This window comes from Bombyx mandarina, chromosome 09 (genome assembly GCF_030267445.1).
Source record: "Bombyx mandarina strain Sakado chromosome 09, ASM3026744v2".
Lineage (NCBI taxonomy): Eukaryota > Metazoa > Arthropoda > Insecta > Lepidoptera > Bombycidae > Bombyx > Bombyx mandarina.
In genome coordinates, this window is record NC_143216.1 from 11,544,335 (window position 1) to 11,569,468 (window position 25,134).

General features: G+C 37.5%; 1 protein-coding gene across 15 annotated transcripts in view; it reads left to right on the top strand.

Moving 5' to 3' along the window:
* jus (EB domain-containing julius seizure protein) overlaps positions 1–20,925 on the top strand; it is a 49,950-nt gene extending 29,025 nt beyond the window's left edge. Inside the window, exons 1-9 of one of the 15 annotated variants that reach the window (XM_089729894.1) lie at positions 983–1,753; positions 5,578–5,729; positions 8,952–9,098; positions 11,649–11,789; positions 13,958–14,072; positions 15,541–15,637; positions 16,320–16,404; positions 17,667–17,708; positions 19,569–20,925. In XM_089729894.1, the coding sequence (XP_089586020.1) occupies positions 5,618–5,729; positions 8,952–9,098; positions 11,649–11,789; positions 13,958–14,072; positions 15,541–15,637; positions 16,320–16,404; positions 17,667–17,708; positions 19,569–19,696 (867 nt within the window). In that variant the 5' untranslated portion in view covers positions 983–1,753; positions 5,578–5,617 and the 3' untranslated portion in view covers positions 19,697–20,925. Of the gene's footprint in view, positions 1–982; positions 1,754–4,207; positions 4,460–5,577; positions 5,730–8,951; positions 9,099–11,648; positions 11,790–13,957; positions 14,073–15,540; positions 15,638–16,319; positions 16,419–17,666; positions 17,709–19,568 lie in introns of those variants that run through there. The other 14 variants (XM_089729895.1, XM_089729900.1, XM_089729901.1 and 11 more) reach the window with 14 other exon arrangements.
* Positions 20,926–25,134: the final 4,209 nt, after the last annotated feature.

Sequence of the window (25,134 nt, forward strand, 5' to 3'; positions counted from 1 at the left end):
TGGCACTCAGGGATCGTCGTGGTAAAGCTATTGCATAGTATTTTTCATTAACTTATGCAATTATAATTAGACAATAATAATTTAATATTAAAACAATAATAAAATAAGACCAAGTTATATTTATAAACATTAACAAAAGCAAAACATTAAGTGTCCCCTTCACACTCATAAGCTAGACCGCGCGAGAGAGAGATGGGCAGACTTTTCATGATGCGCATGCAGTGCGACGCCACGCAGCGCGCTTATTCACAAACTTTACACAAGCGCAACGTGTGAATGTGTTGAACGGGAGCTACATGGTAGGCGGAGCAGGGTGTTAGATTTTATTTTCGTTACGGAATTTCGTGATTCGGTCGCCGCGCTCAAATCCCGCGATAAAAGCTATGCAATAGCTTAAAACAAAACTACTTCAGATATTTGAATGGAGTAAACTTAATTGAAGTTCAATTAAATACATCGAACTGTTGATGCTAATACCAAATAAAATGCATCTGTAATTACAAAGTTAAAAGTCGCGTATTAAGCGAATTGTCGCTTAAACTTAATAACCTTAATCCTCGATATACGCTTTTATTAGTTTCAGACGTATGTTTGTTAGTATGTAACGGAATCTTGGAAAATGATTTTGACCCCCTTCAAAACGTCAGATTAACTCGAAATATGGTATATATGGGCGCAAACGCCACTGTTGGCAATAATTAACATAATAATATATAGATTAGTTTATTATATGTTAATATTTATTTATTATTAGCAACAAAACTGTTATTCTACCATATTTAATAATTAGCAGACACTGTTTTGATGTGAAAATGTTCAGAATATGTTTAATGTTTATATTATTGTTTAAAAACCCAAATGACTGTATAAATGATTAAATATGAATAAAGCACAAATATTAATAATAATTTATATTATAATTAACACTACTAATAATTTAATTCAGTATTGTAATTGTTATGCAATTATGTTGTTGGCGCCATCTATTATTAGGCTGGATAATAACAATGTTAGTTAATATTACTTAAAAGTAATTCATGTAAAGTAAATTAAATGTGAGTCATGTAAAATCACTAAAATATGTATTTTGAATATTAAGCTATGTTTTGTGAATTGTTTCGCAGTAATTACATTTGTTTGTATAAAAGAAGTTGTAGTTGCTATAACCAACACAAAATGGCTAATTGTGTAAAAACCACTGAATAACTCAGGCGTGGCTTTTTGTTGTAAACAAGTAATGTTAAAGTTTTATAGAATTGTATTGTATTTTCATTGTAAAAGAAGTTATGTGTGTAAATCCTGGCTTAACGCCGACATCAGAAGTGGGATCGCAGCCCCAAAATTAATCGTAAGCCTCCGAATGAAGTAGCCCACTGTTGAACAAGTGATGGGTCTCTCAACCTGTATTAAAAAGGCGAAAAGTGATGATAGCTGCAAATGCTGTACCCTTGTAGTGGCATTATAACTTTTATTTGCCGCCGTTCAACTCCGATGAGGGCGTGACATCAAGACCGATGCGGAAATGTGGACGAAACTATCATGAAGCTAATTGTTTCATCGCATGAACATCGAGTTCAAAAGAGCAAGCAAGACATAAGCCGATATCTGGTCTTTGTATTGAACCGCATTGGAGCAAGTGAGGGACGAACTGATCCATGCATTCAGTAAAGTTGTGGATATTTAAAATGAGTTCTAGACCGTGGATGTTTTGGAAAAGCTACTGACGCTGAGATGGTAAAAATACTGATTTCAGGTATTTATCTTAAATTTATTCGATCCAAGTTATTGAGAAATACGCTGTGGTATGTATTTCGCTTCCTAAATAATATCGATTCTAAAAACGTTCCGAAAGCGTCAAATTGAAAATGTACTCTAAATATAATGTCTAAACATAACTCAGTTTTATCACAATCACATAATGATTCCTTCAGTTTTCGTGGCACTTTTAGTAACACTAAGGTTTTAAATGTGGTTACTGCGTCACTTGCGTAATTTCGAGAAAACTTGTTACCGCCGTCAAGATGACAAACGTATCACCACAATTAAGACTTAAATCATTGCAGATCTAATTTAGTAAGCTAAACAACTTCATGTAAAGTTTTTGAGCATAAGGGGTCAACTGATTTCAAAACAAAGCATTGTGACTTTTAATGGAGAAAAATACTAGAACTATTATAGAATTTCATATGGTAATACTGACAGTCTTGCTGACATCCTAATAGGTTTTAATCTTTTAAAAATAACTTCTCAGTGTTGCACTCTTTGAGGAGAACATATCTATTTTTATAAGTTTCTATCCAGTGAACGCTCAAGTTTGGAGTCATTATTCAATCATCATGTAACTTTTGCAAATCATGTCTCATAGATGGTGATCAGGCAGATAAAAGTTGGATTTGAAATAATTAATTTGGATAGGATAGTACAACGCTGTACATACTGTATGTCTCCTGTTTATTGTGAGGAGTTCAAGCATATTACAATAAAAATAAAAATAAACTTTTAATAATATGCCATAATAAGAGACAGCTCATCCCTGTTCAGCAGCTCCATATTATTTACTTTTCCTTTCATAATTATTTATTTTTGGATGAGTGATTAACTCTCTGCACCCTAGGTTTCTAGTGGGGGTGCTGCTTTATTATTAGTCAAGAAAAAGGATGGCACAGATCTCTATGTGATTTCTGTTTTTAAAATCTTAGTTCCATTTTTGGAAACCTGTCACTTTTAAAAATTCACCAAGATAAAAGATAATTCAGGAGTTTCAAAAACTTGTGAACAATATGAAATTCAGTACCACATTATTGCAAAGAGAGCGAGCATGGTCAACAGGCATGCTGAACTTATTGATGGGTCATAAATGTCACATGTTTGTAAAATATCAATTAATAAGATCTGACAGGCAGCTTTAAGAATTACAGTTGATTAAAAGCTGCAGCACAACAATAAAACAAAAATGCAGAGGCATTAGAAGGATGATGTTCCCTACCAGTCATTAAAATAAAGCAAATTGAAAATGGTCCGCTGAATGATGAATTAGGGGAAATTGAATCAGCTGGTAAAAAATGGATGGACGAGCGGTCTCTGTCATCTAATGTGTTTTGGTAAAGGTAAAGGTTTAGTAATGGTAACGGTTTGATATAGGTAAATCTATCCTCTTAATGTCAGAGGATTCTGATAACTGACAAATTGACCGTATGGGCAGAGAGATTTGTTCTGCTGTAAAATGATTTATAATTTGTTATGGTATCTACTTTTATTTTCCTATCAAATTATCCTTCCTAAAACGCTGGCGGGCCACCATGCGAATCCTTAAACCTGGTCTTGTTGGCTAGATCCCGTATGGGTGATGCCTTATGAGTTGGCTAGATCCCGTATGGGTGATGCCTTATGAGTTGGCTAGATCCCGTATGGGTGATGCCTTATGAGTTGGCTAGATCCCGAATGGGTGATGCCTTATGAGTTGGCTAGATCCCGAATGGGTGATGCCTTATGAGTTGGCTAGATCCCGAATGGGTGATGCCTTTTGGGTTGGCTAGATCCCGAAAGGGTGATGCCTTGTGGGTTGGCTAGATCCCAAGTGGGTGATGCCTTGTGAGTTGGCTAGATCCCGAATGGGTGATGCCGAGTGTGTTGGCTAGATCCCGTAAGGGTGATGCCTGGTAAGTTGGCTAGATCCTGTAAGGGTGATGGCTTGCGAGTTAACTAGACTCGTATGGGTGATGCTTTGTGTGTTTGGTAAATCCCGTTGGGTAATCCTCTTGTGTGTTAGCTAGATCTCGTAAGGGTGAATGGTGCCTTGTGTGTTGGGCAGATCCCAGTAGGGGATATGCCTTGTTTACTGTTATGTGAAATGCTAAAACAGCGCAAGGGACGCGCTGGAATCAGTATGGCCGTATGGGCGCAAACGCCACTGTTGGCAATAATTAACATAATAATATATAGATTAGTTTATTATATGTTAATATTTATTTATTATTAGCAACAAAACTGTTATTCTACCATATTTAATAATTAGCAGACACTGTTTTGATGTGAAAATGTTCAGAATATGTTTAATGTTTATATTATTGTTTAAAAACCCAAATGACTGTATAAATGATTAAATATGAATAAAGCACAAATATTAATAATAATTTATATTATAATTAACACTACTAATAATTTAATTCAGTATTGTAATTGTTATGCAATTATGTTGTTGGCGCCATCTATTATTAGGCTGGATAATAACAATGTTAGTTAATATTACTTAAAAGTAATTCATGTAAAGTAAATTAAATGTGAGTCATGTAAAATCACTAAAATATGTATTTTGAATATTAAGCTATGTTTTGTGAATTGTTTCGCAGTAATTACATTTGTTTGTATAAAAGAAGTTGTAGTTGCTATAACCAACACAAAATGGCTAATTGTGTAAAAACCACTGAATAACTCAGGCGTGGCTTTTTGTTGTAAACAAGTAATGTTAAAGTTTTATAGAATTGTATTGTATTTTCATTGTAAAAGAAGTTATGTGTGTAAATCCTGGCTTAACGCCGACATATACTTATGAAGGACCGATTACAATTCAATATTAAAAAAAAAAAAAAAAGAATATAGAAAAATTGAAATTCAACTAAAAAATGAAAAATAAATAACACCTAGTTTAAAAAAAAAAAAAGTTTTAGTTTTTTAAACTATTATTTATTTTTAAGTAAGCCAAGGATTTCAGAGCTTTATACATGTTAGCTTCATACATAAAGTAGCGTTGCCTGTGTCTATGCCCTACATCCAACACAATATATTATGGTCAACGTAACCTATATGCAAATGAGGCACTGCGCTCGCCAGATACAAGCGTGTTGGTTGTCATCAAATTTTATCGCAACAGAAGTTCGTTTTTTGCAGGAATACCCTGATTTTGGGTTTCAATTATCCGTTGATTTTTGTATAACAGAAAATACATTTTACCATGATGAACATAAAATTTGTCATAAACAATATTCGATTTAATATGGAGCTTATACTACTTTGATGCCAAACATAACCCATTATTTACTTTATCTTGTGTATATTCGCTTTGATTTGGTAATGAACTCACAGCTCACGCACTAAGTGGTTCTAGAGTCTATGGACATCACAACGCGAAAGCTGCATATAACGGCCACCCTTCGAATCGTGCTTCGCAACAGAGATAAGCTAGATCATAAAAGCTGACGTTACACATAAAATTACAATGGAAACCTTGCAATTACCTTGGAATCTAGACGTGGCAGAACTGAAAAATTTCCAAAGCACTCTCTCATTCCCTCACAGTGTAATTCCTATATAATTTCGTCTCTTTTTAGTGTCACTTTAGCGTTCCGTCGAGTTTTGAATCGCAAAGGCACTCAAAAAGTTGACACTTAAACCAACATTTTTTAAAATACCTAAGCTGGTCTGGTCTGGCCTTGAGAGGCTATGCCAGCCTAACCGAGTGAGTAGGTGAGCTTTCGAGGCTCTAACCTGGGGCCGTTGCTAACACTAGCCCTGAGTTTTCACGCAGGTTTTATACCAATGGAACCTCTTCATATTATCGGTGTTTTTTTTGTGTTTCAGGTATATGTTTGGCATGTGACAGGGAGTAAGGGAGCGCGGCATGCGGGGCGAGCGCTCCAAGTGGGTGGTGGCCTCGTTGGCCTCACTCGCGGTGATCCTGGCGCTCGGCCTGGCACCGCTAGGCTCGGCTGAACTCAATGGAGGGGTTACGGGTAAGTTCAAAATTTGATCAGCGTAAATAAGCATTTCATATGCAATAAATAAGGTTTTTTGGAACGAAGTTCCTTATGGAAGGATGCGGAGGGGTACCCTAACCGGGAAAAACGTCCGTAACGTAAGATTTTTATTTGTATGCAAACAGTGTATGAGTTAACTTTGTAATAACGTACAAATTAGTAATGCACACAGCGTACAACCTAACTTTGTAATAACGTACAAAAAATAACATATTTTTTTATCATTCATTGACCACGATCTCGGAGCGTTCGTTTGCGCAATACACTAACTCTTATGCAAACAACCGTGAATGAAGTGTACCACAATAAGTTCGTACGTTACCTAATGACCCTGGGGTTTTTGCGAAGCCTCCAGTTTTATTTTCTTTATACCTCCAATAGAATTTAATATTAAATAATATTTTTATAATAAGGAACTCCGTTCCTATCCGGTGTCTCACGACACCACACATCTTTTTTTCCATACCTATTGGCTGGTAGCCTAGCTAATCCGGCTACGCGCGGACGGGTAGGTAAGCTCACAGGTTCAACTTGGGAGAATACGCTAACACATAGCGCTAGCAAGAGCAGTGCTTCGCAGAATTCACCACCTGATCGGAATTGCGACCTGCTCAGAAGATCCGATGAGAAACTCAGTGGGCTGTGAAACGAGAGGGTCGTCGACCTAGCTGGTGAAATTGCTCGGTAGACCGACGGCTTAAGTACATGTTGTTGTTCGGAACTTGTGTCTACGCAAACTTAACCTTGAAAATGTCATTAGCCAAATTCAGGAATCTGCAAATATCTTGTGATCTATGTATTCTTCTATTCTATACACATTCATTTTTGAAAAAGAACTCCAAACGGAATCCTGGTGCAGTATTCTGGTTTCCGAGCTCTTATAACAACAAAACGGTCAAAAGTGGAGATTAAGTGGAAAGTTGGCATTCTCTACAAGTCATAGATTAAAGGATTGGTTTATCTATTTCTCCTTCTTTGTCGTATCACTCTTGTCAGAGCGGTTGTCGTTATTTAGTATCATTACGGTGCATTCAGTATCACTTACCTTTTACCATGGGTACCCATTACTTGTATTTCGTGAGTCGTAAACATAATTTAAGCTACTTTTACTATTTAATCTCTCTCGTGTTTATTTGTTATTTCCTACTTGTCGAATATTTTCCCACTTTATTGTGACTTAGACCTCAAGCTCGCATGTGTCACAGCATTCACGTTATGCTCTTTACGGGCCCCTGTAAGCACTTACCCATCAATTGTTGCATTGAAAAGCGGCTGCCCCATCCTTAAATTTGGACCACATGATAACTTCGGGGCAGTAATAGGCTAGGGTATGAATAAGAAATAATAATGCCTTATTTCGGGTGTTTCTTCTTCTTATATTTATTGTAGTTTATAGCAAACTTTTAACCCGTGCACTTGTACTTAGTCTTAAGTCTTGCAATACACCAATTATAATAATAATACTTGCGGTAGGCAGCGGCTTGGCTCTGCCCTTGGCATTGCTGAAGTCCATGGGCGACGGTAACCACTCACCATCAGGTGGGCCGTATACTCGTCTGCCTACAAAGGCAATAAAAAAAAAAAACCAAAAGGGAACGGGGGTGACTGAAATCAGTGGCTTTGAATTGAAACAAGTGGCTTTGAAAAGCATCAGCTGAGCCAACTCTTTTTGACTTTTTGTATTATTTATTTCCCTGTAAAAATGTAAATGCAAAGGCATTATATTATTTTAACTCAACTGTAATTTTCGTTATTTCGATGAATTGCCTGATTAGCATTTGCTTTTTCCCAATAGAGTGTGCAGCAATTATGTTGCAGTATTACTGCGACAGATTGCGCTAAAGTTCATCGCTCTGTAAAGTAGTATATGTATCGATTGGGCCAGCCGCGTAAAGCTAAAAAGCATTTGTCATTTAATGAAAAATGTCGTGTCATATGAAATACATGATACCCACGTCGCGCTATCAATTTATTGAATACCATATTTATGTTCTAAAGTCATGTCATGTTGAATGTGATTTTTGAAGTGACCCGTTCGGAGTAAGTTCATGTCATAGGCAGTCAAGTTCGAAGATCGAAGTTCGAAGAAGCATCATAATGTAATCTTTATATTAGTACGTGAAGCAAAAACTTTGTATCCCTTTTTACGAAAATAGCGCGGACGGAGGAGTATGAAATTTTCTACACTTATAGAGAATATAGAGAAGAAGTGCATAATGCTAATATTTTTTTAAATAATGCATAAAAGATACATTAAATTAATAAAGGAAACATTACACACACTACCGTATATTTGACACACACACGCATGCATTCCATTTTGATAATTGTCAAACTTTTCTTATTGCTTATAATCTATGGTCAAATTGAGAATATTGGTTGTCATTATTAATATTTGCCTAAAGTGTAGTCTTGGCGAAATCTGTGATTATATAATTTGACAATAGAATCATAATAATGTTAAAACTTATAATTTAAATTAATTATAGTCGAATTTCGACTACTGTTGGACCACTAGTAATATGTAATAGAAAATAAAAAATGTTTGTATAACCGTCGACCGCACTGTATATTAAAATATGACTTTATCGGTGGTTCGTTTGTTTGAGCCGGTACCAAATAAACTTGGCTGAGACACAGAAACCCACTCAATATCTCAATATGGGTGACATTTACGAGCATCGGTAATAACTCGACCACAGATGCAACGTTTTTCATTGCATCTATTCTTTTTTTATTGCCATTCTAGGCATACGGCCTACTTGATGGTGAGTGGTTATCGCTATAGACGTCAGTAATATCAGAGGCACAGCCAAGTCGCTGCCTAGCTGAGGAAACGCTATAAAGGAAAGGCTGTTGCAAATCCGGATAGTACGTGGCAAAAAAGATCTCTGGAAACGCACGTTGGAGGAACGCAGTGGGCTTAGGTGGTATGGATGAACTATACATCAGTGGCGAGGGGTGCGATGGTAAAAATGAAATGACAATATTATCTCAAACGATTTCACTTAGGTCACTTCAAACCTAGGATAACAAAAAAATATCATATTAGAATAAGACCAGATCCAGAATATACTAGTTAAGGTCGTATATTATTATCAGCCTCGCCAAAAAGTACCCTCAAAATTCCAAGTCTAACGAATAGTACCTTTTGCTCGTTTAGCTATGAATCCAATAAAATCTTAAAATAATGGACAGATCCATCGAAACCTGGCCGCGTCGGCGACTGGTGCTCACTGACGGCCGACTGCAACTTTCCTGATGCAGTTTGCGACGAGAGCCAGAAGGTTTGCACGTGCCACCCTGACGTGCCCATCAGCAATCATTTCGACAAATGTGGAAAACGTGAGTTATGTACCAATTCACTCTTAGTTTAGATATAAGTAACACTGTATAATCTGTTTAAGTTCAGGCTTATAGAGTTTCCAAAGGCTCTCATGACCTAAAGAGTCCATTTCCCACCGTTGGATCAATATAATAGCCATCGCCAGCAACAGAACGTTAACTACCACTCAAACTTAGTTTAGACATAAGTAACACTGTATAATCTATTTAGATTCGGGCTTATGGAATTTCCAGAAGGTCCCGTGACCCAAAGAATCCATTTACCACCGTTGGATCAATTTAAAAGCCATCGCCAACCACAGAACGTTAACTACCACTCAAACTTAAAAAACAATTTACATTCAAATGACCTATCTGGAAGCTTGAATAGGTTTTAAATGTAAAGCATTCGCGAACATAAAAGCGAAAGCGAAGCTTTCCTTTGTAAAGTTTCACGACACGGGTTTTAAAGACGAGCTCCCTTTGACTTACGGTCGTCTTTATACAAGACTAAGCTCGGTTAGCATTTGCGTCTTTTTTTAGATTCATTTGACATTTTAGATTTGTTTTTTTGAAAATTTAGATTCTAATTTTAATATTATCACTTATTCTGGTAAGTTTCACGACATGGGTTTTAAAGACGAGCTCCCTTTGACTTACGGTCGTCTTTATACAAGACTAAGCTGGGTTAGCATTTGCGTCTTTTTTTAGATTCATTTGACATTCACGATAATTTTTTTTGAAAATTTAGGTTCTAATTTTAATATTATCACTTATTCTTGTCGACGAGAAAATCTCTTATAGTCCAAACCATGAGCTCACAAGTAAGTCAATTTTGCTCCTCATAAAATTTTAGATCTCATTTTAGACACATTATTATTGAATTTTGTATAGCTATGTGGTGTCGTGTTAGCCCGGCAAATCGATATCCTAATTAAAGCGTTTGATGATTAACAATATAAGTTCGAACGAGTTTATAGTAAGTAGTTTGCGCGTTCTAATTCGAATTATTTAACTCAATATGCCTTTGTGGCATGCTATGGAACGAGCTAGTCACAAAATACTACTATGGATGCCTATTCCAATGGGTGCATGTTATTTTGTGTCACTGTGTTTTCTATTGTTAGAATGAGCCATCATAATATGTTCCTCTTAAATAATTAGATAGCCATTTTTCAATTAAATTTAGAAAGAAATCCGCATACCACATACCACAAAGTTCTAATATCTAGAGTGACGATCCGGCGATTCAACATCTTGGTCTCAAAAACGCAATGGCATTTAATCAAAAAATTGTGCATTTCAAAGCATTTGCGTGGTAAAGTCTTATAAATCTATGAACACTGGCTGCACGCACGGAAAGGTGTCACATTCCGCCTGAGCCTGAGCGTGCAAGCGAGAGCGCGGAACAAACGATAGAGAGGCACGATCGGCCCAAGCATTAGCTTGTGACACATTTATATCTCTTCTCGCGTGGCGTCAGAGCTAGCAGTTCGAATAGTTCTGCTACTGACGTTATCTTGTAAAATCGTCCATAAACCGACTTTATAGACATAGTATTTTTTAATTAACTAAACAAAATAAGGGGAGCTAGGTAATCGCGTGCCAAGATTATTATAATGCAATAATGTTGTATTTGTTCTTGGGGACTAACCATGAGAGAGGCTATCACAATTGATTTTTAGCGGAGAAACTTAGAACACATTTTAAACTGATTAATATTCCGAAACGGGAAAAAGTCACTTGGTATTACAAAAAATTCAAGATAATCCTTTCTTCGTTGGGCACAAAAGAAAATCAAATGGTCAACGACAGTAATATTGAGTCACTTTTTACAAATAAGTCCACGCTATTAATCCAGATGCTGGCTTTGTTATGTAAAATGTAATCTTCTCTGATCTGATATTCTCCACCATTTCCACGAGTTTATATTGCAGCTGGTATTGGATCCCACTAATCACAATACGAATCCATCACCTTGTCACTTAGGATCGTAGTGTTATTAGTACCAGCTTAAGCATTGTCACATATGGAGTACTGATGAATTTCTTCACGGCTAAATTAGGCACCAAGGGCATATCCATCTATCTAGTAGTATCATAATAGTTATTACAAGAAAATTACCCATTCTCCATTGAATACTTTAGGCTTAAAGATAACCACATTAACGCGATAGGATTTGAAATTGAATTTTTATTTCAATTTATAAGCACATTTTACTTAATAATTCATACACAGACAAAGCAAACATCGCCTCTCTATAAGTATATTATATAGGTAAAAATTTTTTACTGGTGGGAGGACCTCTTGTGAGTCCGCGCGGGTAGGTACCACCGCCCTGCCTATTTCTGCCGTGAAGTAGTAATACATTTCGGTTTGAAGGGTGAGGCAGCCGCTGTAGCTATACTTGAGGCCTTAGAACTTATATCTCAAGGTGGGTGGCACATTTACGTTGTTGATATCTATGGGCTCCAGTAACCACTTAACACCAGGTGGGCTGTGAGCTCTTCCACCCATCTAAGCAATAAATACAAAATACATTTTGATTTAAATTGCGTTGTAATGTTTCAGCGGCAAGCATCAATGAATCCTGCTTGTTTAATGAGCAATGCGAAGACGTCGACTTCAAGACCGAGTGCAAGAATGAACGTTGCGCTTGCAAGTTCGAGATGGTACCGCTGGTCACCGTCGACGGAGCAGTTATATGTACTCGTAAGTGTATAGTTTGTAATATCAAATGTAATCAACACTAACAATGAACCTCAAACTAAACACAAAAAAAAAATCATAGCAAGGCTTAAGCGGTAGGCAGCGGCTTGGCTCTGCCCCTGGCATTGCTGAAGTCCATGGGCGACGGTAACCACTCACAATCAGGTGGACCGTATGCTCGTCTGCCTACAAGGGCAATAAAAAAAAAAGTTACTCGACATCACAGGAGACCGAAGTACTGGCAGCTACATTGGACAAAGAATTAGTCTAGCTATTCAAAGGGGAAACGCTGCCAGTATCTTCGGAACCTTGCCTAAAGGGGAGTCCCTTTAATAATATACTTTAGTTATTAAATTATTATTATTTTAATATTATTATTAAATATTATTAATTATTATTATTTTATAGTTTTTATTGTAAAGTTTTATTTCACACCAAAATTTTTGTTATTGCTTAGATGTGGTGTGTGTGGTGGTTACCGAAACCCATAGACATCTACAACGTAAATGCCGCCATCCACCTTGAGACATGAGTTCTATGGTCTCAATTTTAACAGTACAACGGCTGCCCCGCCCTTCGAACCGAAACGCATTCCTGCTTCACGGCAGAAATAGACAGGTGGTGGTACCTACCTGTGTGGACTCACAAGACGTCTTACTACCAGTAAAGAAGTTACTTTGTTAAATCAAAAGTGGACTAAGCTTACCATAGTTTCAATTTACTTTTAAACTGCTTCGTAAGAATACAGAATACACGCAAAAACAATCTTTACAAAGCCATCTGTTATCTATGGGTGAAACTAGGGATTGGTCGGATTTGCATCAAAATTTATTATGTTTTAAATAAATTGCAATATAAGGACGAATATGAAAAATTGTGGGTTAAGCCACTTTTGCTCCGACGGCCTCATATATTCTACTGCATATTGTGTTGTACTTTAAGTTACCGCGATTTAAATTTATATCTTAACTAGCTGACCCGGCAAACGTTGTTTTGCCATATATAAGATTTCTAGGGAATTTCTAGTGTAGAAAAAAAAGTAACTTATTGTAAGTGTGTAAGGATGTGGTAAATGAGTGAAAGAGGCACGTAGCGCTGTGAACGATTAGGGAGTATAAAAATAACAAAACCTCATTCAACCACATACCTAGGTAATGCCTCATTATAACAAAAAAAAATATCCAAAAATAAAAATAAATGTTAGGGGCGGACAACCCTTATCACTTAGGGGTATGAAAAATAGATAGTAGCCGATTCTCAGACCTACTTAACATGCAAATAAAATTTCATAAAAATCGGTCAAACCGTTGCAGAGGAATATATGGTAACTAACATTGTGACATGAGAATTTTATATATAAGATTACGTACACCAGCATATGTCGATGTATTAAGTTTGATATAATCGTTTCCCGATCTCTTACGGTCTAAGGCTATACGCAATTTGACCTTGTGTAAAGCTCTCATCGGATCATCCGTCCATGTAATTAGTTAGCCACGTTTCTGTCTGTCCACGTTCAATCCGAGACTACTGTCCTAGAATTCTTTTGGCCTATTTCTAATTATAATAGTTGGGGAATTTGAAGAATTCTCACTTAGCGCCATGTAAAAGAATCTGTGAATGCGACTTGAAAAATATGGTGTTATGTTCACATGTATTTATTTGCTTTATTACTTAATATATTTTAGTTAATTATTAGAACATTACTATGCGATTTATAGGGATGGTACTTTTCTCAATAAGATTTAACGTACAAATTTTAATAATTTATGTTTTTTTTTTTTTTTATTGCTTAGCTGTGTGGACGAGCTCACAGCCCACCTGATGTTAAGTGGTTACTGGAGCCCATAGACATCTACAACGTAAATGCGCCACACACCTTGAGATATAGTTCTAAGGTCTCAGTATAGTCACAACGGCTGCCCCACCCTTCAAACCGAAACGCATTACTGCTTCACGGCAGAAATAGGCGGGGCGGTGGTACCTACCCGTGCGGACTCACAAGAGGTCCTACCACCAGTAATTACGCAAATTATAATTTTGCGGGTTTCATTTTTATTACACGATGTTATTCCTTCACCGTGGAAGTCAATCGTGAACATTTGTTGAGTGCGTATTTCATGTTATGTTTTACTAAATCGTGTTTATTTGTAATTATTGTTTTAAACCAGCCGTAAAACCAGTTGATGAGTCTACCAGGACCGTTGACCCCGCGATGATTGGAGTCCTCGTCGGCATGGCGCTGATGTTTGTCATCATTTGCGTTGTTCTTCGGCTTTTCAGCAGGTAAATATTTACGATCGATGATAACGATGCTGATTAAATATACATTGCGTAGACTGATGAATGAATTTATGGCGTATCTGGTGTTAAATTTACTGGTGGTAGGACCTCTTGTGAGTCCACACTGGTAGGTAGCACCACCCTGCCTATTTCTGCCGTGAAGCAGTAATGCGTTTCGGTTTGAAGGGTGGGGCAGCCGCTGTAGCTATACTTGAGACCTTAGAACTTATATCTCAAGGTGGGTGGCGCATTTACGTTGTTGATGTCTATGGGCTCCAGCAACTACATAGCACCAGGTGGGCTGTGAGATCGTCCACCCATCTAAGAAATAAAAAAAAAACAAAAATAGATACTGGAGTCCATCATAAACCAGACATCTCTGTAAAGTCGTCGTAGCCTAAAGGATCAGACATCCGGTGCATTCGTATCTAGCGATGCAACGGTGTTCCAATCCCGTAGGCGGGTACCAATTTTTATAATGAAATACGTACTTAACAAATGTTCACGAATTGACCTACACTGTGAAGGAATAACATCGTGTAATAAAAATCAAACCTGTAAAATTATAATTTGCTTAATCACTGGTGGTAGGATCTCTTGTGAGTCCTGCCTGTTTCTGCGTGAAGCAGTTAATGGGTTGCGGTTTGAAAGGCGGGGCAGCCGTTGTAATTATACTGAGACCTTAAAACTCATGTCTCAATGTGGGTGGCGGTATTTCCGTCGTAGATGTCTATGGGCTCCAGTAACCACTTAACACCAGGTGGGCCGTGACCTCATCCACTTACTTAAGCAATAAAAAAAACATGAGGTTGAAGTTCCAGTTGTATTGTATGACGGGTCTCTCAACCTTTAAGCCGGAATCCATGACTGCTTCACGGCATTTATAGGTTTCAGGGCGGTACCTACCTGGGCGGGCTTATAATAATACAACCTACCACTAGTAAATGACAGAGCATAGTACGATACTGTACATATTATTATGTTAGTTACATTTAGACGGATATGATAACAAGTGGCACACCTAAAGTACAAAGTATCTTCAACAAAAGTGTTGTTTCTCATTAGAAATACAAGCAGGAGGAAATTGCAACAAGTGGCACAGCTAAAGTACCTTCAACAAAAATACTGTTTTTGATTAGAAATACAATCACGATACAGTACCCCGCGTTACGAAAGACACTAAGCCAATTAGGCGACCAAAGATTATTATTTTTTAATATATTAATTTTTCTTTTAAATTAGTATGTTTATTTGCGCACAGAAGGGACGTTTTTATAAAAAAATGCCTGCCTTGATCTTCAATATTATTTTTTGGAATATTAAGTAGGTACTTGCAGATGCTTTCATAAAATGTGCGCACTGAAGCTATAATAACCAACCAGATAGACAGTTCACTATACCAAATAATACTGCTTCTGTTTATCGCGAAATGAACAGCGAAGACTTACCTATACTTGACAAATAATTTCAGGGCAAGATGGCGTGAAAACAGGACGATCTTCAACACTCCAAATCCGCGTCTGATGAATGTTTCTTTGCTCAGAGAATCTAAGCTGTTGCACTCTCAGGTTTGCATAAAATTTATATTACCTAACTATGGTTAAATCTCTAACATATTAGATACTGTATTTGCTTCGATCTTTTTTAGTATACCGAAATCCAAAAAAGATATCTTATTTGTACTGACATAATTCTTGTTGCAAGTTTTAAATCAGATTTTTATGTCGAATTTAGTAACAGCTTAACAAATACCTTAACTTGTTTATCCAAAGCGACTGATATAAATCTATACTAATATGTAAATCTACAGTGGTTTTTACGGATGTTTCGTTATAACTACTGAACCATGCGACCTATTGACTTGAAACTTGGTATCCATATAGAAAATACAGGTACTTAATGAATAGGCTAATATTTATATGAGTGTTGGACTCCCTAATAATAATGACAATAAATAATAATGTTAATTTTAGATGCCAAGCGAAGCGGGCGAGTACGGCTAGTCGTTAATATGATTAAAATTACACTTACGTTTTAATCTTGCTAATCATTACTACTATAATATTTCTGACGACCAAAAACTTAAGATGCCTATGACCCGTGGAAACCGAATAAAATACTAAATCTTGATGCTTTGCCCTCATGACTCATGGTGGGTATTCAAGAAATGATAGCGCCTCTCTTGTTTATAGGCCTCAATCAAATATGTAAGCACCCAAAGCGAGCTTTAATAGCTATCAACTTTTCCAGGACCGTCGTGGTTCTAGAGTGAGCATGCGCCCACCTTCTCGACAGGCGAGCCAGCAGGAGTTAAGACCCCACTCGCCGAGTCCAGGTACACAGGCAAAAGTATAGTGAACAAATCTTCTTTCTATTCTATGCTTTATGTGAAAGTGTTTAAGTGCTTTTCGGAAGGCAAATCCGATATTTTAATAATCCGCACTACTTCAACTTTAACGCAACGCGAGTTTAAACGGAAAAAGTAGCGAAAATCAAAGTATAATTAATTATATTGAATTTAAAAAAGTCGTAATGACATTAGCCCTTTAAATTTAATAATTCATAGGGACTTGTTTATTGTGAGATGGGTTACTACTAAATTAGCTATAATTCATGATATATAACAATAGAATCCTTAAAGAAGAGATTTTTTCAAAATTAGATGCCTTATTAAGAAACTGAGTACTATAAATTATTATCCATAAGCAAACTGGAATGGTGCGGGAGTTGCATTTTTTTTTTTTTATTGCCCTTGTAGGCAGACGAGCATACGGCCCACCTGATGGTGAGTGGTTACCGTCGCCCATGGACTTCAGCAATGCCAGGGGCAGAACCAAGCCGCTGCCTACCGCTTAATACTCTCCACAAGCCTCGTTTGAAGAAGGACATGTCATAGCGCTCGGGAAACACCGTGGAGGGGAGCTCATTCCATAGCCGGATGGTACTTGGCAAAAAATACATCTGGAGACGCACTGTGGATGACCGCAGTGGCTCCAGGTAGTATGGATGAACTCTACTCCGGTGGCGGGCGGTGCGATGGTAAAAAAGAGATGCCGGTATCATCTCGAACAATTCCTCAGAGCACTCCCCATGGAGCATATCAAAATTTCTTTTATTTACAAAAGTATATATTGAGTTGTAGAGCTCAGATCTATTAAAAACGATAGTAACTAAAAGGCTTTTAAAACTTTAATAGACGCAGATAACAACAGTAAAACTGTGAAGGATTTTGACCATAATATTACAGCCCAGTTCAGTAGTTCAAGAAATAACACTCATAGTGTCGACGAAAATGCAAACATTGCAGCGAATGACTTGGCCAAATGAAATAAATAAATTTGTTTATCGATATTGGCTGATGAAAACAAATTATAGTTTCTTACTAATTTTAATGTAGATTATACCAGTAACAGTTGATTGTATTAAAACCGGCACTTCGTAAAAACTTTTTTGGGTCTAAGTGATCTTCGGAATTGTCTTCCCAAAAGTCTTCGAATCTCGGCACAGTGTGCACTTTTAATGTCGATGTTGTCCTATCTATTTTCGAACTTAATAATGTTTTTAAAACTAAATTAACCTTCATAATTTCATCAACAGCACGACCTCACCAAAGTCATCAGTCACACCGAAAATCCTCAGGTTTACACCGAATGTCGTTACAAATATATTTTTAAATTATCTATAGCTTTGCATGCGCGTCGGAACTGGTACGTTACTGAGACCATAATTGTTACTAAAAAGTTGCTCTAATCTTACAGAATAACAATTCTTCACCTAAGTTATTGGTTAGAGACCATATTTGTGACAGCGAATACAAAAGTGTTCTAATCATACAGAATAACAATTCTTAACCTAAGTTATTAGTTGTGATAACGACTACGAAGGTGCTCTAATCTTACAGAATAACAATTCTTAAGTTATTGCAGTGAAATTTAATCTGATATTTTGTGGAAAACTAGACTTAGACCACGTTTGCTTGAAACTGATTGCGTTTATACACATTTGAAGCTATTTAGAGGTACCTACTTATTTTAGAAGTGAAAAGTGTGGCTACGTTTTGACACATTCAATAGACTTTATTATTATTCGTCTTGATTATGATTTGTACAGGTACTAGTGACTTCAAAGAAGATTGCGCCACTTTTTAGATGTATGTTAAGTTTTGTGTATTAAAAAAAAATAGTATTTCAACATATGGATAGCCTTACGGTATGTTTTTGTAATTAAAAACATTGTGTGTTTGTTTATCCGTGATCAGGGCGCTTACAATAGCGTCAGATCGGAAATTCGTTGAAACAATAACTGCAGTAAGAACCCGTTAAATACTAGCGATTGTAATGTATAATATATAAAAAAAAAACATATCTTTACCGTGAAAGGTACTAAGAGCAATTCTTTATGCGCCCAGGTTAACTGTAATAAATAAGCTTTTCGAGACAAGAAATAATGTATTAGGTACACAAAAGTTTTGAACATTTTTTTTATTATGCGCCTTACATTTGATATTCCTAAATAAAACTTCCTAAATAAAATTTATTCTCAATTCATACACAAATAAATTAAAGCTATTATAAGATTCAATAAAAAAAAATCACTTTGATTGCAAATAGTAGCTCAAAATGGTTCGCAATTAAAAGTTTGTTGTAGATGACGTATAACAAGACTGGGTCTTATGAGGTAGCTATTTCGAATACAAAGTACTGTCTTATGCTTTGAATAACATACGGCATGATACGTTACGCCTTTAAACTTCTACGGGACGATGATAAAAACCTTTAGAAGAAAAATGACATAAAGCTCTTAAAATTTACTAGCAATGAATGTCTTAAAGAAAATAGATTAAAAACTATTATTCAATAATGAGCTTTAAATTGTCGTGTGTTGCGACGATAAATATCGCCATTCAACAGGGATTATGAACAGCAGGTAATTACTGTATGGTCGCTTGAAATGTGAAATCAAAGTCTCAATATCGCAGAACTAATTGGTTTCATAGCAAAGCTTTAAAATCTTTAGACAGCGGCTTGGCTCTGCCCCTGGCATTTCTGACGTCCATGGGCGACGGTAACCACTCACCATCAGGTGGGCTGCATGACCTGCCTACAAGGGCAATAAAAAAAAACTGATCCAATATTTTGATTGTGATTTGCACGTAAGGTTGAGATCGCATGTTTGTTTCTTTGAATATGATTATTCTGTGATACACCACAAGCACCGGTCACCGTCCTCGTCGAACCCGTCGCTCATGACGAAGGGCTCCACGAGCAAATTATCCCAGACACAGCCCACTGAGTTTCTCGCTGTATTTTCTCAGTGGGTCGCGTTTCCGATCCGGCGGTAAATTCTGTGAAGCACTGCTCTTGCTAGGGCCAGTGTTAGCAATACTCTGGTTCGAGCCCCATGACCTCACCTACACGTTAGAGTGAAGCTGAAATAACCTCTCAAGGCTATCAGCATAGGAAGAAAAAAAAAATGTGCTAATATCAATTATTTTGACAGGCTCTCATCGTGGTTCAAGAGCAAGTAGCGGGCATTCAGCCACGTCATTGCGTTCAGCAACTCTGAGGTCTCCAACGACTCCTGGACCGGCGTCGGTTACAGTCCAAATACGAGCTCCAGATACGTAAACGTTGCTATGAAGAACTCAAACCAACATAGAAGATAGAACAACGTAGAAACGACATCCAAATAACTAACTATCACAGTATTTCAGTCCAACATAATTTTTATTTATTACATTAATATCGTTCAATGTTTTATATTAAATTAAGGCTTGAGTTTGTCTTTGTAGTGAATATAAACTTATGCACCGTATGTTATTGAATTATATTGCCACTATAAAAAGTGCCTCTAATATTAATGAAAACGTTCAGATTACCTACACGAAATATGAAAATTAGTTTACTAAAGATAGAACTTATTTATTCACGTTTCACAGTTCTATATTATTAAATGTCACTCTTAGAATACGAAGCACTATTAAAAAAAAATAGTATTAAGACTAGCTTGATAAGTTTAGCTTTTTAGCATTAGAAGGAGAGCTTTTCGGCATTTTTTTGTAGTTCATTAGTTTTTCAAATGGTCGATTATTAATGATTAAGTCTAAGCTACAAATTAGATTTCATTCTATATATAGCTAAATTAAACGAATGCTAGATTTTGTGATTTCCTGCCTTAGAAATATTAATAGCGAATACTAAGCTATGTTAGATCTATGATAAAATATTAGGGACCATCTCACTGGGTTCGAAAAAAAAAAACGGAGATTTTTATGTAATGCGGAGAATGGGTTCTACGCCGCTTTCTAATATAAGACTTTCTGAATTTAGCTTTAATTTTAAGAGCAAAAGTAATAGCTTATTTTGAGCGTTTCAATACGAGAGAGGAGCTATTAGCAAACGTCGCTATGGAGCTCGTCTACTATTAGATGTTTCTTATTTAAAATTTTAATGTGTAAAATGGGGAAGTTTACACATTTTTTGATACTGTAAGTTAATAATTATGCACTAAGTCGCTTCTTCGACGATGTATTTGCGAAACGCACAAAAAAAAACAAAAGACGCAATATTCGACTTCGGCATCTTCATATCTGTTTTTTTTTTTTTGTTTGTTGAAGATATATTCCAATAAATGGGGAAGAATTGGGAAATATCTTCTACAGTTAACTGAATCTTTATATGTGTTATTAATTCAATTAGTAATTAATTAATGATAACGAATATTTTACGAAAACATTTAATATAATATTATGCTCACGTTCATTATTATAATAATATTTCGGACACTGCTAGTTGTAAACATACTGAAAAAGTTTATGCCATAACTATATAAATTTTATTATATCTTATACTTCCAATTGGTGATGTTTTATTTCAATTAATCCTTTTTAGTTAACATGTAACGATGTTTACGCCAATGAAGAAATAAGTACAAAAAACATAGAAGGAAAACAAGGACCTAACTAACCGAAGTATACGTATGACAAGCCTTGCAATGTTACACCATATTCTCTTGATAGTTTCATGGCCTACGTTTTTTTTTATTTTTTATTGCTTAGTTGGGTGGATGAGCTCACAGCCCACCTGATGTTAAGTGGTTACTTAAGCCCATAGACATATACAACGTAAAAGCGCCACCCACCTTTATATATAAGGTACTGAGGTCTCAAGTATAGTTACAACGGCTGCCCCACCCTTGAAACCGACATTACTGCTGCACGGCAGAAATAGGCAGGGTGGTGGCACCTACCCGCGCGGACTCACAAGAGGTCGTACCACCAGTAAAAACAGAACTTGACAGACAATGATGGAGATGCTAGCGTATCTTCAGCTAGCCTTGGTTAATCACTTAGCTCCGGTGCTTCGACACGAGAACACTTCACCTCATACGACATAGTAGATGACCTCTAAACTACAAGAGCTACGTTTGAAGTTTTTCGTCATCCACCGTATTCACCAGAAATCGTGCGGAAAGAATTTTACTTTTATCAAAATTTGAACAAGTCTTGATAGGAAAAAAATTATACCTGAGAGGGGCAATACAAAATGCGCTCGAAGAGTTCGTTGGCTGCCATACCCCTGACTTCTTCAAGAATGCCATTTAAAAATTATCACTGCACTGGTAGAGATGCATTGATACCATGGCTACAAGCATTACATTAAGATTGATAGAAAAAAGTTTTCTTTTATAAAAACATACATTAACTTTTAGTATACTAAACACCAATTTCGTAGGTAGTGATTAACAAATCTTTCTATACATTTTGGGGCGTTTTTTTTTGGGTCAGTGGCCCAGCATCACGCATCTGATTTCCACGTGTACGAGGCACGTGATGTATGTGGGTCTTAACGGCTCGCAGATGTTGGGAGCGGATCACGGACCCAAAGGTGTTTTAGAGCTCTAGGTGCCATATGACGCCTCCTGTAATCTGTCACCCGACGTCCGGTTTTCGTCTGGGGTTAGAACCCCGGGTTAGGGTTGGAGCTCGCGATGTCATCCCCAAGACGCCCTGTCCTGAACCAACCTGTCATTGAGCAACGACGCTGGCCTCCGTGGTACGGCAGTTATTATCATTGTGCTATGGTTTTTTGTGTCGTTGTCAGTGCTCTGAGGAATTATTCGAGATGATTGGCTCTGCCCCTGGCATTGCTGAAGTCCATGGGCAACGGAACCACTCACCATCAGGTGGGTCGTATGCTCGTCTGCCTACAAGGGCAATAAAAAAAAAAACTTTGTTTTTTATATTACTATACCTATTTACTGTTTGTGGACTGCTTGAAAGCATCCTACGGGTTCTAAGAAAGCTGCTCAACTGGGAACACAAATATTTGCATTCGGACTCGCATATATCACAAATTTAAATCTCGTGTCTGGGTAGTGACAATGTGATTTTAAAGTGTTCCCTTAACCACTTACTCACACTTAGCTCCGGAATAATGCAAATTGGTTCTACTGTTGTGAAATAAAAAAGATCATATGCTGGTTTGTATGTATCATAGATAATACACATACATTTGTTATAGATAAGCAACTCAAGCATCGAGCAAAAAGGTTTACGGGCGTCGGCCACTAGATAGCTTCGCTTCGATTAGTTTCTCATTGTCCCTATAGATGGCAGTAACATATTACCTATTCTATATGTTATTTTGAAGGATTTTGTACATTTTCAGAGATCACAAATTGATAAAATTTTATCAATTTGTCTACAACAAATAAAGGCTTGTATAATTTATTAGTTTTTTTTTTCTGTCTTTAGTTATACAATAATTAAATGTCTTAAATTTAACAACGTATAAGTTTAGGGGCATTCGCTACAAGATGTCGACAGTTTCCATACAAAAAAAATATTTGTCTTAAAGTATCGCAGTTTCAGGGCCCTGGTCGGCCGCAGTATTTTATGAACACCTTAAGTTTTTTGTCCCTCTCAAGATTTGAATTGAAATAAATAAAAATAAACTAGATGGCGTTGGTGGTTTCATTCGCTATATCCTATATATATATATGTAAATCTAGTTCTGTTTTTACCTAACTACCATTTCAATCTAGCTAGTGATCTCATTTAAAGCAACAAAATATTGTTTATCTAAATTTTACAGTGTAATAAAAAAATAAATTCACACATACTCTAATTAGTTATACTTTATTTTTTACAGATGGCGTCATTTGTATGTTTATATGAATCTATTCATATGCTATCCATGCATTTTTGCACCCCACTGTACATTAGATCCAGTTACAATCTGGAATGCTTATACTGAGAAATTCATTGATATTTGGTTCGCTTCGTGATATGTGATTTATCCCCTGTATAAAGATCTACAAAGTTATTGAGGACGCTCTTACCAACAGACCATTCCGTGTCTATCTGGGAGACAAGTCTAGCTTATCCAGGGTCCTGAACAACGGTCTCCCGCAGGGCTCAGTCCTCGCACCAACACTCTTCAACGTGTACACCCACGATGTGCCAGAGACGCTCTCCAGGAAATTTGCGTACGCCGACGATCTAGCTCTAGTCGCACAAGGCCGCAGTATAGAGACAACGGAATGTCAGCTTGAAAACGACATGGCCACGCTTGATGACTACTTCATTCGATGGCGCTTGTGTCCAAACGCTTCCAAGACGGAAGTCTGCTGTTTCCACCTAAATAACCGACAGGCTAACAAGAAACCCAACGTCACCTTTAGAGGTTCCACTCTCCCCTTTAACCCCTATCCCAAATATCTGGGTGTCACCCTAGACCGGTCTCTCACATACAGTGCCCACCTGAACAACGTCGCAGCGAAACTGAGAACCAGGAACAATATCCTACAAAAGCTGATAGGGACAACGTGGGGAGCCTCAGCCAACTGTCTGAGGACATCCGCCCTGGCCCTGGTATATACGACGGCAGAATACTGCGCCCCTGCATGGTTAAACAGCTCCCACACTACTGTAGTCGATACGCAACTAAACCACACCATGCGCCTAATCACGGGGTGCTTAAAACCAACCCCTCTACACTGGCTTCCGGCTCTGAGCAGCATTGCCCCACCCCACCTTCGCCGCACCCACCACCTATACGCAGAGATAGAAAAGGCGCTTAGACGACCCGAGCTGCCTATCAACAGGGACCTAGCCAACTTCAAACCGACGAGATTGAAGTCACGAAACCCACCGGCATTACAGGCACACCAACCACACTCCAATTGGAACACAAACGAGGCCTGGGTTAAAGAATGGTCAGCCAGATGCATCCCACCTGAACTGTTCGAGCTGAATCCACACTCCCGCCCACCTGGTTTCAGAGAAAAACGCCCAATCTGGTGCATGCTTAACCACCTGAGAACGGGAGTTGGCCACTGTAACCAGCTGCGGAAGAGATGGGGCTGGACGGAAAACGAAAGCTGTGAATGCGGATGCCCAGAGCAAACTATGCGCCACATTGTCATGGAATGCCCACTAACGAAATTCGCAGGCCAAGTGGAAGATCTCAAAAATTTAACAGAAGAAGCTATCGATTATTTCACAAACTGTAAATTTAAATTATAACCACGCAGTGTAAACGAATGCCATACGATAAATAAATAAATATCTCAATCACCACTTGTTCCACTGTCTTAGCTGTTTCTATAAGAGTTCTCGCTTGAATGGCGTCAGAGCCGTTATTAAACGGTAATTAATTTACGTTCCTCATTTTTCTCAAATGGAGGCCACGGATGGGTACCAGGAGCGTGGGGCGTCCTCCAACTTAGACTTAGTGCTAATTAGGGAAGTCGTTGGATACGGAAAGCGGAGGACCGCATTATGTGGAAGGCATTGGGGAAGGCCTATGTTTTTTTTTTTTTTTTTTTTTATTGCTCAAATAGGTGGACGAGCTCACAGCCCACCTGGTGTTAAGTGGTTACTGGAGCCCATAGACATCCACAACGTAAATGCGCCACCTACCTTGAGATACAAGTTCTAAGGTCTCGAGTATAGTTACAACGTCTGCCCCACTCTTCAAACCGAAACGCAATACTGCTTCACGGCAGAAATAGGCAGGGTGGTGGTACCCACCCGCGCGGACTCACAAGAGGTCCTACCACC